Source organism: Callorhinus ursinus, unplaced genomic scaffold (genome assembly GCF_003265705.2).
Source record: "Callorhinus ursinus isolate GAN/ISIS: 27379988/994484 unplaced genomic scaffold, GSC_fseal_2.0 scaffold6, whole genome shotgun sequence".
Taxonomy (NCBI): Eukaryota; Metazoa; Chordata; class Mammalia; order Carnivora; family Otariidae; genus Callorhinus; species Callorhinus ursinus.
This window is the reverse complement of record NW_027397068.1, coordinates 58,482,671-58,499,172: the sequence shown is the minus strand read 5'-3', so window position 1 is coordinate 58,499,172 and position 16,502 is coordinate 58,482,671. Positions and strand designations below refer to the sequence as shown.

Genomic DNA, 16,502 nt, shown 5'->3' with positions numbered 1-16,502 from the left:
ATCCCTACACAGCTAGACTGAGGAGAGACTATGCTCAGGCCCTCCTACTGGGAAACAGCGTTTTCTCCTGGTCGCAGTCTTAACTGATGTTAAAATGATAGAGCCCTGTGTGTCCCGAAGAACGCCTTCTTTAAAAATTAGGTTGTGTAACAAGAAGTTAATTCAGGGAATGTTACCTGCAAAAGTTAAACAACTCCAAAACTTGAAAGTGCATTCTTCAAAAGTGATCCACCTGAAAAGGAGCCTGACGAAGATTTGGTCCCACTGCACGGTGACCCTTCATGGGTGACAACCCAAGTGTTTCCAGCTTCTATTTATTGAATGTCTTCCCATGTTCTCTGGGTCTCTGCCCGAGCCCACGTAATACAGATGGAGGCACACAATGTCAAATTCTTGTCCTCTCTGTGCAAAAATCCTCCATCCAAACATGAGACAGGAACGGTTTGGGAGAAGATGCTGTTGGGTATTCCTGGTCCTTGTCAGGAGCAGATGGAGGGCCTCTAAGCTGGAGAAGCGAGAGAGCTGGAGAAGAACTGAGAGAGTTGATTCCAGAACAGGGGACCTCACAGCCCTCTCCCCACACTGAGCCAAGTCATGGTGGGAGGGGGTAGAGGAAGATAAGAGAAATGCCATGTGATTCACACGTTGCTCACGTAGAGGCAACCCATGCCTTGCTTTTGGTCTGGAATTCTCTCCTGTGGGAATATAATCAATAATGCAGTGTGTACAAATATAAACACACCATTTGTTTTCCTTTTTAATGGGATTGTGGAAATAACATTTATAAAGTTCTGCTCATAAGGCACAAACCATATAGACAACAGTATATTTGTGTGTGAACTTGCATGTTTTATTAATCTTGACTATTAATAATAATAATAAACTCATTCGACTATGCTAGAGAAAAAGGTAAATTATCTTTGTAGTTTCTCCATTGAAGACCGTAGCACAAAAACAAACAGTACAAGTCAAAAAAGGCAAAAAAAAGTAGCATAGAGGAGAGGCAGGCAATTACTGAGTAGTAATATTTTGTTACTTTTCTGGATTTTCTGTTTGTGGTCTTTTTCAGCTTTGTAAAATTAGTGATTTGTTGTGATTAAGTAAATGTCCGTGTTTGTCCCTAATTTTTAGTGTGTATTGCATTCTCTTTCTTAAAGAAGGCCTTCAAAACTGTTTAATTTGCTGTCCCACAAAACTATTTGCTTCTGATTCCGTTATAGAAAAAAAAAAAGAATTTGATGAGTTTTGACAGTAGCTTATACACATAGAATCACTACCACAGTCAAGAGACCGAACACCTCAATAATTGGGCATTTTTAGTATTCCATTTTATCTTCACTATTGCTTTATTAGCTATATCTCCCTTTTTTAGTAGAAGATTTACAAATTGCACCTTTAAATTATGACAGTTTACCTTCAAAAATAGCGTAACAATTTTTTAATTATGTAAGAATCTTATAAGATTTCCTCCTCCATTCTTTGTGCTATAAGTTTTCATAAATTTCACTCCTACATATATTTTAAACCCCACAATATATTGTTTTCTTTTTTGTTTTAAACATTCATTACCTTTTAAAGAGATTATAATAGGAGAAAATGACTTTTATATTTACCACAAATTTCCCATATTGAATATTCTTAATTCTGTATGAATCCAAGTTTCCATCTGGTTTCATTTGTTCTCTGCCTGTAGTGCAGGTGTAATGCTGATGATGGATTCTTTCAACTTTTGTTTGTCTGAAAAAAAATCTTTATTTTGCCTTAATTTTTGAAATATATTTCCCTGGGTATATAACTTTAGGTTGACAGTTAATTGCTTTCATCACCTTAAAAATGCTATTCCATTTCTTTGGGCCTGAATAATTTCTGAGAAGAAACCTAGGATTCTTATTTTTATATATAATATATATATATTTTATATATATAATTATTTTATATACATTATATATAATGTACCTTTTTTCCTATGGATACTTCTAAGATTTTTCTCTTTATCACTTGTTTTTAGTAAAATGATTATTTCTCTTGATGTGCTTTTCTTTGTTCTTATCCTGCATGGTATTTGTTGAACTTAGATTTGCAGATTTATAGTTTTTAATGAATTTGGAAAATTTTCTTTCATTTATTCAAATATTATTTTCTGTCTCTCTCCCTTTCTTTCCTCTTTTCATAAGGCTCCAATTACATATATATTATTCTATAGGCCACTGAGGTTGTATTCATTTTTTTTTTCAGTCTTTTTATTCTCAGTGCTTCAGTTTGGATAGTTTCTATTGCAATGTCTCCACATTTGTTGACCCTTTTCCCTCTGCAGTCTCTAATCTTCTGTTAATCCCATTCAGTGTATTTTTCATATTTAAATTTTTGTTTGCATTTTTTTATATCTTTCATTGGTCTTCCACTCCTGTTAATTTTCCCTCTGCCTTCTTGACATATGGAGTACAATAGTTATTTTAATGTCATTGTCTGTTAATTTCCTCTCTTTATCAATTCTCAGTCTGTTTCTGTTGATGGACTTTTCCCCTGGTTTAGGGTCAAGTTCTCCTGCATCTTGGCATGTCTGGAAATTTTGATTGGAAGCCAGGCATGATAAATTTTGTCTTGAGTATCATATTTTTTTCTCTTCCTTAAAGAATATTGTGCTTTATTCTGGCAGGCAGTTAAGTTTCCGAGAATCAGTTTAATAATTTTGAAGCTTCCTTTAAAGCTTTTAAAGAGTGGGTCTTGAGTAACCTTTACCCAAAAAGTGTGACTATCCCTTGACCTTTCTGATTGCCATCTCTATTCAATGAGGCCCCTTTGCTCTGGCTGAGTGGAAACATGAATTATTCCTGGTCTTATGTGAGCTCTTGGACTTAACCAGAGTATAGCCCTTCAGTAATTGTTTTTTTCCCCGAACATATTCATGTGAAGATTGATATTCAGTGAGACTGAGGGGACTCCATGCAGATTTCTGGAGCTCCTTCGCTTCATAACTCCCTTGTGTCTAGTGCTCTGCTCCACAAATTCTAGTCACCTCAGTCTCCCTGAACTTTGGGCTTTTTAACTCAGTAAGGTCACTGGGCTTTGTTTGGGATTCCCCTCCCAGTGTGAGGATCTGGAAATTGCCTCTAGGCAGAGAGCCAGGGTGATCATAGGCACACATAGTTTATTTCCCTTTCTTCAGGGATCATAGTCCTAAGCAGCTCTATTGACCAGTGTCTGAAAATGAGGGTTTTTATTGTATTCTACCAATCATTTCTAGTTTACAGTTATGGGAGAGATCATTCCAGACTCTATTACTTCTTCATGGCAGGAATCAGAAGTTCCCCAGACACAATATACTTTCTTTTAGCTTTGCTTATTTCACTCTGAGTGCAGAATAAATGTTGCAGATTGCTAGCCTCTCTCACAAATGCAAACTCTATTTATTCTTGGGCTTTCCTCCCTTATCTCTTCTACCCTTAGTTCTCAGAAACTTTGAGCCCAGAATTTCAGCTGGACTGTTGAAATCAATATACTGACCTCCTGAATTATAACTTAACTGGTGCCAACATTATAGTCTCAAACTGAGCCAGTTTAAATGGAAAACTCATTTCTTGGAGGCGTGTTATTGGGGATCTGTATTTGGAAAACCACTTTGTAATATAAAAAATTCCAAAATTAATGATGACTGTAATACAAAATTTATATATATATAGAAACAGTGGTAAAGGGATGATGAGGGACATTTGTGCCTCCCTAGAACTGCCAACTAGAATTCATCATTCAGGATAAAACTTTCCAAGTGTCTCACCTTTTAAGTTCAGAGGAATGTCTTCTGGATGCCAGTCCCACACTGTGAGATTTGCTGACAGAAGGCATCCAGCAGAACCATTTTCTTAAAGCCCACTCTTTGGGTCTTCATAGAATAAAGGACACTGAGGGGGCAAGGATATTAAATCTCTGAAGGAGGGTTCTTGAAGTATTAACCATACCTTCTCCCTCCCCTTTCCTTGTTGGAGACCCTGGGGGGCAGGGAGCAAGGAAGTTCTATTTTTTCCACCCTCTTGTGTTGAAATCTGTGTTTCCCAAGGTCCCTCCACCCCTAGTAAGAGCTGTGGGGGGTGGGGCTAGGGTTGTGTGCCGCGGAGCTGACAGAGCATTTGGTGTCTTGATGGAGCTGCGAGAGAGCACGCCCCAGGGCAGCCTGTGTTCCCACCCTTGGCTTGGCAAGGACTGATGAATGCTTGCCAAGAAAGGTAGCTGGGCCTTGCCAGAAGCAAAGACTTTTGGGTGGATTAGATGTTGCCTTGGCAATACAGGAGAAGAGGGCAGGGGAACTGTGCGGGGGTGGGGGCGGTGCTGTGGAGCTGCCTAACGAGCTGACAATTTCATCCCCACTCAAACACTTGATTCCAGCTTCTTGGTGTTGGGTTGGGAGACAGAGAAGGGCCTCATCAGCTCTGATGTCATTCGCTGTGTAAGCAGAGATCATCCCCCCTCTTCCCCAAGCACAAGGAAGACAGAGAGGGAGAGGGAGTGTTGACAGTCTGGATTTCAAAAATCATAGGATCCAATATTAAACCTGAATGAGGTGAAGAAATAAGATGTCTGGCCTAGGCAAGGTGTAGGTTTGTAGGTTTGGGGACCCAGAACATTTAGTGTTGCTTGAAAAATAAATGAATTTCATTTTTGCAGGTATCTATATTGAGACTATTCTATCAAATGTATCAATGTGCTTGTGGTGCATGTATGTCAAACCAGAGATAGCATTTAAAAAAGCTTTCATATTGTGCCTGATATTACACGCTTGCAAAATTTCCTTGAGAGAATTTTACTGTATGGATTGATTTGACTGAGGCTTTAAAAGTATATTTTTTTTTCAATAGAGCTCAGCCATAAGATGCCTACTTCTCTTCCTGACAAATCTCCCTGTGGCAAGCACAGGCATTTATTACTCCCAAATCCTTTGAATGGTACTTGAAATTAGGGTCATCTGTCTCAAAAATTTTCATTGCTCATCTGATGAGTAGGCATGAAAGTGTCCAAATGTCTTTGCGTGTTTCCATGGGGACTTCTTCAGTCATCTTCAGCACTTTCATTTCAATAAATCAGATGAGTTTGAATGACTTTGACTGGCTTGTCAGCATTGGATAATTGGTTTGGCTTAGTGAGGGACAAGTGTTGGTCGCTCAATTATTGCAGAGTCACAAATATGAATCTTGGATATTACCTTGTGGCTGTTACTCTGTGTGTGTGTATGTTTTAACAAAAGGCAAAATAGCCCATATAAATATGTAAAAGTGCTTAATGATAACATGTATATTAGTTTCCTATTGCTGTTGTAAAAATATTACCACAAATTTAGTGGCACATTTATTACCTAATAGCTCTGAAGGTCAGAAATCCTCACACCAAGGTGTCAGTAGGGTAGTATTCCTTTTGAGCCTCCAGGAGGAGAATCCATTTCCTTGGCTGTTGGAGCTTCAGCAAGCTTTGCCCTTCCTCACTCCAACTGCTCCTACCATGGTCATATTTCTTCCTCTTACTGTGACCTCCTCCCTCCATCTTATAAGGGCCTTGTAATTATATTCGGTACATTGGATAATCCAGGGTAACCCGCATCTCAAGATCCTTACTTAATCACACCTCAGAGTCTCTTCTGCCACAAAAGGTAACATATTCAAAGGCTCTGGTGATTAGGATGTGGACATCTTTTGGGGTTACTACTACCACATTATATTAACCAAAAAGGCAAGAAATAGTATGATCTCATGCACCTCTAAAACTTCAAGAGTTAGTTTCTGATTGTGACTTCCTGTCTCTCTCTTGCCTTCATTTCCTTGATGCATCTTTTCCCCAACTTTATTGAACTTACCAATTTCTGAAACCTTTTATTGTGTCCCGATGTCAGTCCTCTCTCTTTCCTCTTCTGTTCCTTCTGGACCCCATGATTCATCCTTCCAATCACTCTTGCAAATACCCTGACTCTCACCTGCTTGTCCTTTTGTGGCACCTATACTTCCAAACCAAATTTTCAGCTTCTTTACTCTGCCTGGCCTGTTGAGGTTTCTTGGGGGGAAATCCCACAATAGGCTTTGTTATCATCAAGGTAAATTCGTGATCTTCAACCCCCTCCAGGGCCCTCAATGTGGGCTAGAAAGCCTTCTATGTTTTCACAGTCTGTGCCGCTCTTCTCAGGGTAAATTACAAGCTTCAACCCCATCTTCTGCGCTCTCTCTCTTCAGGCATTTGAGGGAAAAATTGCAGCCATCTAAGCTGTCAAAAAGAAGTCAGTAAACTTTGTCCTTTGTCTGGCAAACGCACTTCCAAAGACATTTGTCTCTTTCTCCTTCTTTCCTGTGACAGTAGGGGAGGTGTTCCCTCCTAAGGCGAACCCAGAATAGTTGCAAACCAACCATCCACATTGTTCGCATTCCCTGTGGAGCTTGTTTCTACTGGGTAAGTATTGTTTTTGAACTGCTATCTCTACTGCTTTGCCATCCACTAATGCCAATAACTTCTCAATTCTTTGGAATCTAGATTCTGCGCCTATAATTTTGTTGAAATAGCCCTTGATCTACATATAAAAAATCCAAAGTCAAGTTAATCATCAAACCTTATCCCAGTCTAGTTCTCCTCCAGGTTTCTTATTTAATGAAATGATGCTATCATTGTCTTGAACACATCTTAGATGGTTTTCTCTTAATAACTTCACAGTATATCACCCACTAGACCTGTAGATTCAATTTCCTAATATATATTACATTCCACTTTCTCATATATTTTATATATAATATTCAATTTCCTAATATATATATTATATTCCATTTCCTCATATATATTATAGAGTTGACCCTTAAGCAATGTTAGGGTTAGGGTGCTGACCCCTCACACAGTGGAAAATCCATGTATAACTTTTGACTCCCCCAAACTTCACTATTAATAGCCTACTGTTGACTGGAAGCCTTACTGAAAACATACACAGTCAAGTAACACATATTTTATATGTTGTATGCATTATATACTCTATTCTTATAATAAAGTAAGCTAGAGAAAAGAAAATGTTCTAAGAAAATCATAAGGAAGAGAAAATACATTTATAGGATAGGATTGTATTATAAGTGTAGCCATGTAGTACAAAGCCAGGGTGTTCAAGGGTCAGCTGTGTGTAATATTCACTTTCTAAATATATATTTATATATATTTATATGTACTGTTAAATACGTAAATATATAATATTTATGTACTTATGTACTTAACACAGAAACATTGATTTGAAGGGGCACATGCACCCCAATGTTTATAGCAGCATTATTAACAACAGAGAAATTATGATAAGAGCCCAAGTGTCCATCGACTGATGAATGGATAACGAAGATGTGGCATATCTATAAAGTAGAATATTACTTAGCCATCAAAAAGAATGAGATCTTGCCATTTGCAACAACCTGGATGGAGCAAGAGTGTATTATGCTATGTGAAATAAATCAGTCAGAGAAGACAAATACCATATGACTTCACTCAAACATGGAAGAAACAAAACAGATGAACATAGAGGAAGGGAAAAAAAGAGGGAAGTAAACCATAAGAAACTCTCAACTATAGAGAACAATCTGAGGGTTAATGGAAAGAGGTGGGTGGGAGATGTACTAAGTGGGTGATGGGTATGAAGGAGGGCACTTGTTATGACAAGCACTGGGTGTTATATGTAAGTGATGACTCACTAAATTCTACTCCTGAAACCAATATTACACTATATGTTAACTAGCTAGAATTTAAATAAAAATTTGAAGAAAAATAATAAATATATATATATTTTTCCCATATCATTATAAGATATGGGATATATTCATCTGTATTTTCTTCTATACCTTTTTTTACATTTCATCATTTAATCTATCTGAAGTTGTATGTGTGTGTGTTTTGTGTGTATGTATGTTTTAAGAGAGGAATGTAGCCTTTTCTTTTTTACCAACTAGTTAGTCATTCCTTGTAGTCCACTCTTTCAATCATTTATTATGCTCTTACTGATTTGAAATGCCATTTTATTATTTGCTAAATTTATATGTATAAATTAAGGCCAGTTTCTGGGCATGCTTTCTATTTTGTTGATTTTTCTTTCTCTCCTTGAGCCATACCACATTATTTTAATTATCATGCTTATAGTATGTAAGTATGCTTTAACTAATCTTGTTCTCAAGATTTTTCAGTTGTTTTGTTTATTCTTCTGTTCAATCTAAAAAAGTTTGCAACTTTAGAATGGAGTTATATAGTACCTATAAATAATTTGGAGGAAGAAATAACATCTTTAAGAATGGAATTTTCTTTTCCAGAATTTAGTATATATTTCTATTTTATTTGTCTTTTCAAAAAGTCCATCAGGAGAAAAATACACATTATATGGTCATGTAAAATTATTTTATTATTGTATTAGATTTATAGTGCTGGTATTTTATCTATGATAAGTGAAGTTTGGTGCTCTTTTGGGTTTATTTTGAGGGGTATATTCAGCAAAATAAGTTGAGAAGATTTTCATTGTTCTGCTTCTTTGGTACAATTTCTTTTTATTAATTTGCATTATTTAATTATTAATTTTCATGTTCCAGAAGTGGAGCTGGAAGCACATTCCCCCCTGAGATTGTGCATGGTAGATTTCTCTTTACATACATACACAGAGAAGAGGGTAAAGCATGAACATCCTCCTGAGAACTGATGGGAGAAAGTGGGGGCTTGCTAGCCAAAAGGAGAAACTGCTGGTAACTTATTCCTCATCACTCGGTGATTATAGGGCAGTCAGTTGGTAGACTCATTGCAATGGATTCTGCTCCAGGGCAAGCAGAGTTTCCGTAATGGGTCAGTGGGTGCGTTAGGTGGGTAGCCCTGGGCATCCTGTAGGATGTGGGGCTGGGGTTGTGGGGCTGGAGTTCCTAAAGCAAAAATGATCCATCATGAGAAAACCAAACCAAACCCCAAATCTGATCACATAATTGTATTTCAAATAGAGCAGTGATGAAGAAATCCAGATTGCTGCAATGGACGTAAGAGGAACCAGCTTTATATCTGAAGACCCCTGGCATCAACTTCTTTGGCTCTCACTTTGGTGGCTTAGATCGGAGAGTGTTATTTGCTAGAGGAGAGGGATGGTCACAAGGTTGCAGAAGAATTGTCCCAGGAAGTCCTAAAAAAAATTGCACTCCTTCAGGTTTACTTTCCTGAGAGTCATGTGGAGAAATGGTTTCCTTTTAAATGGTGGCTTTGCTCTGTTTTTGTTTTTTCTTAAAGCATTCACTTTTCTTTTCCAATATCAATTCTGTAGTTACATGCCACTTTTTTTTTAACATAAGACTTTTCCACTCCAGGTCAAAATATAACTTATTTGAGGCTAGACCTAACATTCTCAAAGACCTCAGAAAAATAATAGTAACAGTGTCATGGACATCTATATCTTATTTCTTACCTTAAAAGGGAATGCCTTTGGTGTTTGAGATGACTATTCCTTCTCATGATATGGGGTATTTTTATATTATTAATGTTATTATTAGAAATAACTGTTAAAATTTTTCAGATGCTTTGGAACAACAATGGAGTCATATGATTTTTTTCTTTTGTGCATTACAGCAGTCCCCACCTTATCTGAGTGTTTACTATTCATAGTCTCACTTTCCGTGGTTTCAGTTGACCGCAGTCAACTGCGGTCCGGAAGCAGATGATCCTCCTTGGGACACAGCGTCAGAAGGTCAATGGTATCCCAACGCTGTATCGTAGAGCCTGTGTCCTTCGCCTCACTTCATGGCATCCGTAGGCATTTTATCATCTCACATCATCCATCATGAGAAGGGTGAGTACAGTACAATAAGATATTTTGAGAGAGACCACATTCACAGAACTTTTATTACAGTATATTGTTAGAATTTTTCATTTTATTATTGTTGCTATTAATCTCTTGTGCCTAATTTATAAATTAAACTTTCTCATAGGCATATATGTATAGGAAAAATATAGTATATATATGGTCCCATACTGTCTGGGGTTTCGGGCAGCCACTGAGGATCCTGGAAAGTGTCCTCTGCAGATAAGCAGGGATGATTGTATTGAGACGATGTTTTTGAATAAAAATCCTAGGATTTAGCTATCCTTCAATTTTTAGAATAAACCTTATTCAGTTTTGAAAAATTATTTATATAGTATTGGATTTACGTTGTTAATACCTTAGTTAAAGCAAATGAAAATTTTTTTTGCTATGTTGGCTTTGTTTTGAGGGTTATATTAACTTTGATAAATAATTTGGCAAGTGTTTCATCATTCTGTAATCTTGGAACAGTTTAAATAACATGAGAGTTGTTACTTGAACGTTTTCAAAGACTTGCTCATAAAACACTCTGGACCCAACTCCTTTTTTGGAGATAGTTATTTGAACATTAAAAAAAAGTCTTCCATGAGTATCAGTCTATTACAGCTTTCCAGTTCTTACTGAATCCATTTACTTGAAAATTGCACATTTCATTGGATTCTAAGAATTTGTTGCCATAGAGATATAAAGTTTATTTTTATAATTAAAATAATTTGTTTCATATCTATGCTTATATTGCCAAGTATTTGTTTCTCTCTCTCGTTTGCATATTTTAATGCTCTTTGTATAGATGAGATACTGTGTTTATTAATCAATTTACTTATATATCAATTCCACTGTTATTTTCCTGCTGTCTTATTTAATCTCTGCTTTCATTTTGATTATTTTTTCCCTACATTTTTTTTATTTATTTATTTATTTATTTATTTATTTATTTTTAAAGATTTTATTTATTTGTTTGACAGAGAGAGACACAGTGAGAGAAGGAACACAAGCATGGGGAGTGGGAGAGGGAGAAGCAGGCTTCCCGCTGAGCAGGGAGCCGGATGTGGGGCTCGATCCCAGGACCCTGGGATCATGACCTGAGCCGAAGGCAGATGCTTAACGACTGAGCCACCCAGGCGTCACTACATTTTTCTTTTTTAAGTTAATTATTAGTTAATTAATTTATCCCTGCATTTTTCTAAGATTTATTTTTATGTATTCTCTACTACATGTTCTGCATTAGTCTTATTTAAAAATAATTATGGTCAGAGATTTTGTAAATTAGCTTTTTAAAAAATATTCTTTTTAGATTTATCAAAAAGATACATGTTTTTAAAAATCAGAAAATAATTAAGAACTAGATTCAGTAAACCCATTTTCAATGGGTAATAGAAAGAAAATAAGAAAGGAGACACCAATGTTTAATATGCCATGCAGTTATCACATTGGGGTTGTTTGGTCTTTATTAAAGTTTCAGTTTGCATATAGGAAAAGTTTCACAAGATTAAATCATGAGATCCAAATACACTCAGGGTTTTGACTAAATTGATGTAATTATTACTAACATTGCCTGTTTGAGGCAACTGTGACATTATTGCAATAGGGAACAATCCATCACATTTCCTTCAGACTTGCCCTGTGGCCTGGGCTCATTTTCTCAGACACCTGCAGGACTCAATACTCGAATGCCTTGCTCTACATCTGCCCCTTTGACTTTCACATATTTCTTAACAAGAAACACAATAGGGTTTTATTCTTCCTCAATTAAATGGAATTACAATGGCAAAAAGTGAAATCCAATGACCAACTTTAGTTTTAAAAACTAGAAGAGGAAAAAAAAGATGTTATTATCAATAATGAATTTGGAAAGAATTCTTTAAAACATAATGAGGGCAAGTTATTTGGGATATAACTGTATTCTATCCTTATATATGTTTCTCTATAAAGGTGCCGAGGTGAATTCCACTGCTTTCTTGGATGCTTCCTCTCCTGCACTGCCAATGCCCAGGGGGTAACCAGTCTTCAATGATGGCTCAATCCAACTCTTTCATTTAGACTTAGATCTCATTCCAATTTAGGCTTCTCTTTCTCTTCTTCCATACCTAGAAATTCAGGCAAAGTACTTTAACATCAGATTAAACTGTGAGCAGGTTTGCCAAGGTTGCTCAAAAAAACTCTCTCCTGTTCCCATATCTCTCCCCTTCTACTCTCCTGCACCCACCTCTTTCCTCCTAGCTTAGAAGGAAAATCTTTTACCATTTTCTCCAGAAACTTCCTCAGTGACCTCTGTCTCTACCCTTTCCCCCCAAATCAGGACACACCCAGGTCTTACAACTTCTGGGAGTGATGGGTGCAAGTTAGTTCTTGACTCACTGAGTTTGTACAGAAACCCTAACCAGACCACTTTGTAACCAGCTTCGAGCAACAGGAGGTATGCCGCCAATGAGTCTCAAACAGACCTCATTTATTTTTATTTTAGTCGTGTTTCTTCTCAAGGCAAGGACTCTGGATTTTCAAAAGTCAAGAATTTTTTTTAAACTCATAGAGAGCTTATTAGGTACAAGAACGATTTATGTCCATACCTTTGTGTTCTTAAACTCAAATTCTCCTTCTATTCAACCCAGTCCTGGTAGAACTATGTTTTACCTCCTGAGAGACTCATATGTACTGGACCAGTAAGAGCTTTGCCTATTGTCTGGCGTGAATAGTTAATGATGTTTCATTTTCCTGGAGATGAAAATGTTGAAGTCATTCTCATGAATTAAAGTTAAATCTGGTAAATGCTTCCCACTTCTTTCTTTTGCTTCTTGCTAAATACTCATCCTCTGAAACCAAATCCTCAGAGACTTTTGCTGGAACAAAAGAACCCCAAATATTGCTTTGCAGGTTTTGTTGGTATTCAAGTTATAAGCTCTCTGAAGGCAGACTCCTTAACTGGTTTGTTCCTGATAATATCCTTAGCGCCCAACACAGTGTTGACTCATAGCTGGAGCTCAATTAATCTTTACTAAATCAGTTAATAAGGAAAGCCTCAGAAGGCTACGCTAGTGGGAAAGCAAAATAAAATATGGAACTTCACAATATAAAAAAAAAATTTAAAGCCTAATCCCAGAAGGTCATCATCATAGGGCTTATATTAAGAAGGACTCCCCTTTCCCCCAGGTCCCAACTCCCAGTATCTGTTCTGTGGGATCAGGGTAGTAGTGGTGGAATGCGGCTAACATGCTTCGAACAGGTATCCTTAGACATTCTTTCACGTTTGGTTTTCATGACTAAGGAACTGGCAGAGATCTGTAACACTTTTTCCAAAGTACTTCCCAGAAATCATATTAAGGAAAACTTCAGATTGAGGATTAAGGACATCTGAAGGGAGGAAGAATAGGGTTAAGGGGGAGAAGGCCAGGAGATGCCTTAGTTGTTGGTAACCAAGGCAAAGGCAGAAAAACACAACAAGGATTCTGTTCAAACAGCACACATGACTTGGGACCCAACTTTGTCCCATGTTCCCTCTCCTGTGGAGAAGCTCTCAGGAACTCATAACTGCTTGCTTTTCTTTAAAGTCTGTTTCCTCCTAAGTGTTCTCCTGCAGATGGGTTGACTTGGCAGCAATAGTGGAATCTTCAAAAGAGGGGGTGGAGAACAGGGGGTGTTCATTGACCCAGACAGGAAAAATGGCTCCCCACCTACTTTAGTTTGGCAGCTTTGAGGAAGAGGGAAAAAATTAGACAGCTGTAAATAATATTTGGAAGAACCAGAGGTATAATTTCCACACATAGAAGAAAGAAACCTGTCACAAAGCTGAGGCAGGATGTGCTTTTGGGAACATAGAGGAAGAGTTGATTGATCCTGAGAGAGTTAGTCACATCTGATTCCCCCAGGCAGGGAGAAAGGCTCAACCAGAGGGCAGCACTGGAACACTGAAGGCCTGAGTAGGCCTGTGTGGGACATGAACTGGATGGGCAGCTGGGGGAGAAGGTTTCTGTCATATAGGCTTGGCTCCAAACTCCTTTCTCTTTTGCTTGCTTTCCCTGTCCTCACCCCAACCTTTCACTTTTGGACACTTTCATTTCTGGTCGTATAAAGTTTTACTGTAATAAGATTGGTCACCCCAGTTAGACACAATGGAATTGGAATAAATTCTTAGATTAAGTGCAGAAATATTTCGGCAGTTATAGGTTGAATTGTGTGCCCCCCTGCACTGTACCCCCAAATTCATGTGTTGAAGTCCTAACTTCAGAACCACAGAATGTGAGAGAAGGCCAAGGGTGTGGCTGGACAACTGTGTGCTAAAGAGATTAGGCATGTCATTCATGGATCCAATTAACCATTTCAGCAGAAACCAGAAAAGATCTGTGGGGGACCTTCTTGTATGATGATTTGGGCCCCTGTGAACTGCATGGGAAGCCAATAAGGTTTTTGAGAATTTAGTACCAGCAGAAACACTGCTAGCCTGGACTGAAAGGGACAGAGACAGCATGAAATGAAGAAAGAATGACTCCTAAGGTGGTTCAGGGGCTACCTTCCTCCAGGGGTAAGGCTGCCACCCAGGCTCAGGGCCACAACCACCTTCTGGTGAGCCCTGAGGATGGAGCATTTAGCGAAAGAGGATCATTCTCAAGCCTTTAAATCTAATAGAATTTGCCCTGCTATGTTTCAGACATGGTTGAGAACTGTGGCCCCTTTTTCAAACCCTGTGATTTCTCCTTTTTGGAAAGGATATGTGTATTCTATGCCTGTCCCACCATTGTGTTTTGGAAGCAGATAACCTTCTGTATGGCTTCACAGGTTCACAATTGGAAAGCGATTGTGTTTCAAGATGCATCATCCCCCAAGTCTTAACCATACCTGATTTAGATGATATTTAAGATGAGATTTTGGATCTAAGAGTTGATGTTGGAAAGACTTTTGGGGCTGTTGGGGTTGTATTTTGCATGAATGAAAGACATGAGTGAAGCAGAGTGTTATGGGTGGAACTGTGTCTCTCCTCAGAATGTGATTGTATTTGGAGATAGGGTCTTTACCAAGTTAAAACGAAGTTATCAGGGTGGACCCTAATCAAATATGACTGTTGTCTTTAAAAAAGGGGACTTTTGGAGACAGCCTCACAAATAGGGACAAATGCCATGTGAACATGAAGACAGCCATCTACCAGCCAAGGAGAGAGGCCTGGAACAGATCCTTCCCTCACAGTCCTCAGGAACCAATCCTGCCAATACCTTAATCTTGGTCTTCTGGCCTCCAGAACCATGAGACATTACATTTTGATTGTTTAAGCCCCCCAGGCTGTGGTATTTTGCTGTAGCAGCCCTAGCAAACCAATACAACAGTCACAAAGCCACCTTGAGTTATTTTCCTTTAAAAAGAGCAAATGCCTAACTACTAATTTACCTTATTTTAAGGGCTTTTTGTTCAGAGTTCATATCAGGTTGGTCTATTTTGTTATCTTATAAACTAGGTCCACGGATCTTAGTGAAGTTTCTAACCTCTCATGTGCCTGGGTTTTCAGTGGTGACAAACTGATGGCTCACTAGAAGTAACACTGGATTGAACATTACCCAGAAGGTGTTGGCTCTGCAACCACCATTTTGGTAGGCCACCGAGGATTTCCTCGCTCAGCTGCTGCTTCGTAAAAAGAAAGGGCCAGCTTAGATGGTTTCTAATATCCTTTTCAATTCTAAGATTCTATAATAATGTGATTTTATCTCAAAGTTGAAGTCAGTATAACCTAACCAAGTGGAGGAAGTGGGGCCATTAAAAATCATTTTGGATAGAAGGAAGGGTGCTCAGTGTGGTATCCCTGCTTCTTGGGGGATTTTGTTTAGGGTGTAGTAAATGTACTCAGGATTGTAATACTGTACTTGATTGTATTCAATTCACTGTGCGTGCGCACACACACACACACACACACACACATACACGGTACAAACTGCTTTTAACCAGTAGTTTCAAATTTAACTCCCTACAGAAGCAGGCAGCTAATGTGATGGAGCAAAGTGACCAGGTGAGAACTAGGAACACTTAGGGAGTCATCTCAAGGGGGCAACTGATTCTCAGTTCCAATCCATTGTTGCCAGAAGAGAATAGTGAGCTCGGGATTGCTAGATCCTAAAGTATTTGATAAGCTGATGAATCTGGCCCCTTTGTGTAATCTCCCAATTTTTAAATATTGTTTCAAAAACAAAAAATCCCACTATGTAGGTCTAACAAGCCACTTGGCAGGTCAGATTTGGAGGAGGCCATCAGTTTGCAATCCTTCTCATAAATGAAAAGCAAAATGTGCCTACTTGACATAAAACATCTGCTTCTGTGAAATTAACTAGATGGTCCCATGTAGATAAAATTAATCTCCATACCTAAAATGCGTTATGAAATGTTAGTCAACCTTATGTAAGAGAATGGCACAAATTAAATTGAACAGATCATTTAAAAAACCCTTAGTTTCAGTATTCATTTTAACTTCTCACTCAAAGCTGCTAAAGAGCATTATTCTATGAATCCACAATGGATTTTTCTCTCTCTTGGTTTTCAGGCCATCTTCTCTTTGAAGTAGTAGAACAACGGCCAAATGACCATTGGAATCAAGCTAATCAAGGGGAAGAGTCATAAATACTTCCTGAATAACAAATATTAAACATATTAGCCTAAATTTAAATATGGCCTTTCCCCCAAGAAGCTGAGAAAAGTTTACATTTTGCTCTTAAGA

At 38.0% G+C, this 16,502-nt stretch overlaps 1 protein-coding gene and 1 long non-coding RNA gene across 5 annotated transcripts in view; one reads left to right on the top strand and one right to left on the bottom strand.

Annotated features, from left to right (window-relative positions):
- Positions 1-4,110: 4,110 nt before the first annotated feature.
- The window catches only part of LOC112819152 (uncharacterized), a 55,553-nt gene continuing 43,161 nt past the window's right edge, over positions 4,111-16,502 (top strand). Inside the window, exons 1-3 of one of the 2 annotated variants that reach the window (XR_012378601.1) lie at positions 4,111-4,220; positions 6,331-6,423; positions 9,640-9,802. This is a non-coding gene — a long non-coding RNA (uncharacterized lncRNA). Of the gene's footprint in view, positions 4,221-6,330; positions 6,424-9,009; positions 9,803-16,502 lie in introns of those variants that run through there. The other variant, XR_003206772.2, reaches the window with a different exon arrangement.
- Positions 11,237-16,502, bottom strand: part of AIG1 (androgen induced 1) — a 254,629-nt gene continuing 249,363 nt past the window's right edge. For all 3 annotated transcript variants that reach the window (XM_073894023.1, XM_073894022.1, XM_025866167.2), the window contains one exon: positions 11,237-11,901. In XM_073894023.1, the coding sequence (XP_073750124.1) occupies positions 11,874-11,901 (28 nt within the window). In that variant the 3' untranslated portion in view covers positions 11,237-11,873. The remainder of the gene's footprint in view (positions 11,902-16,502) is intronic.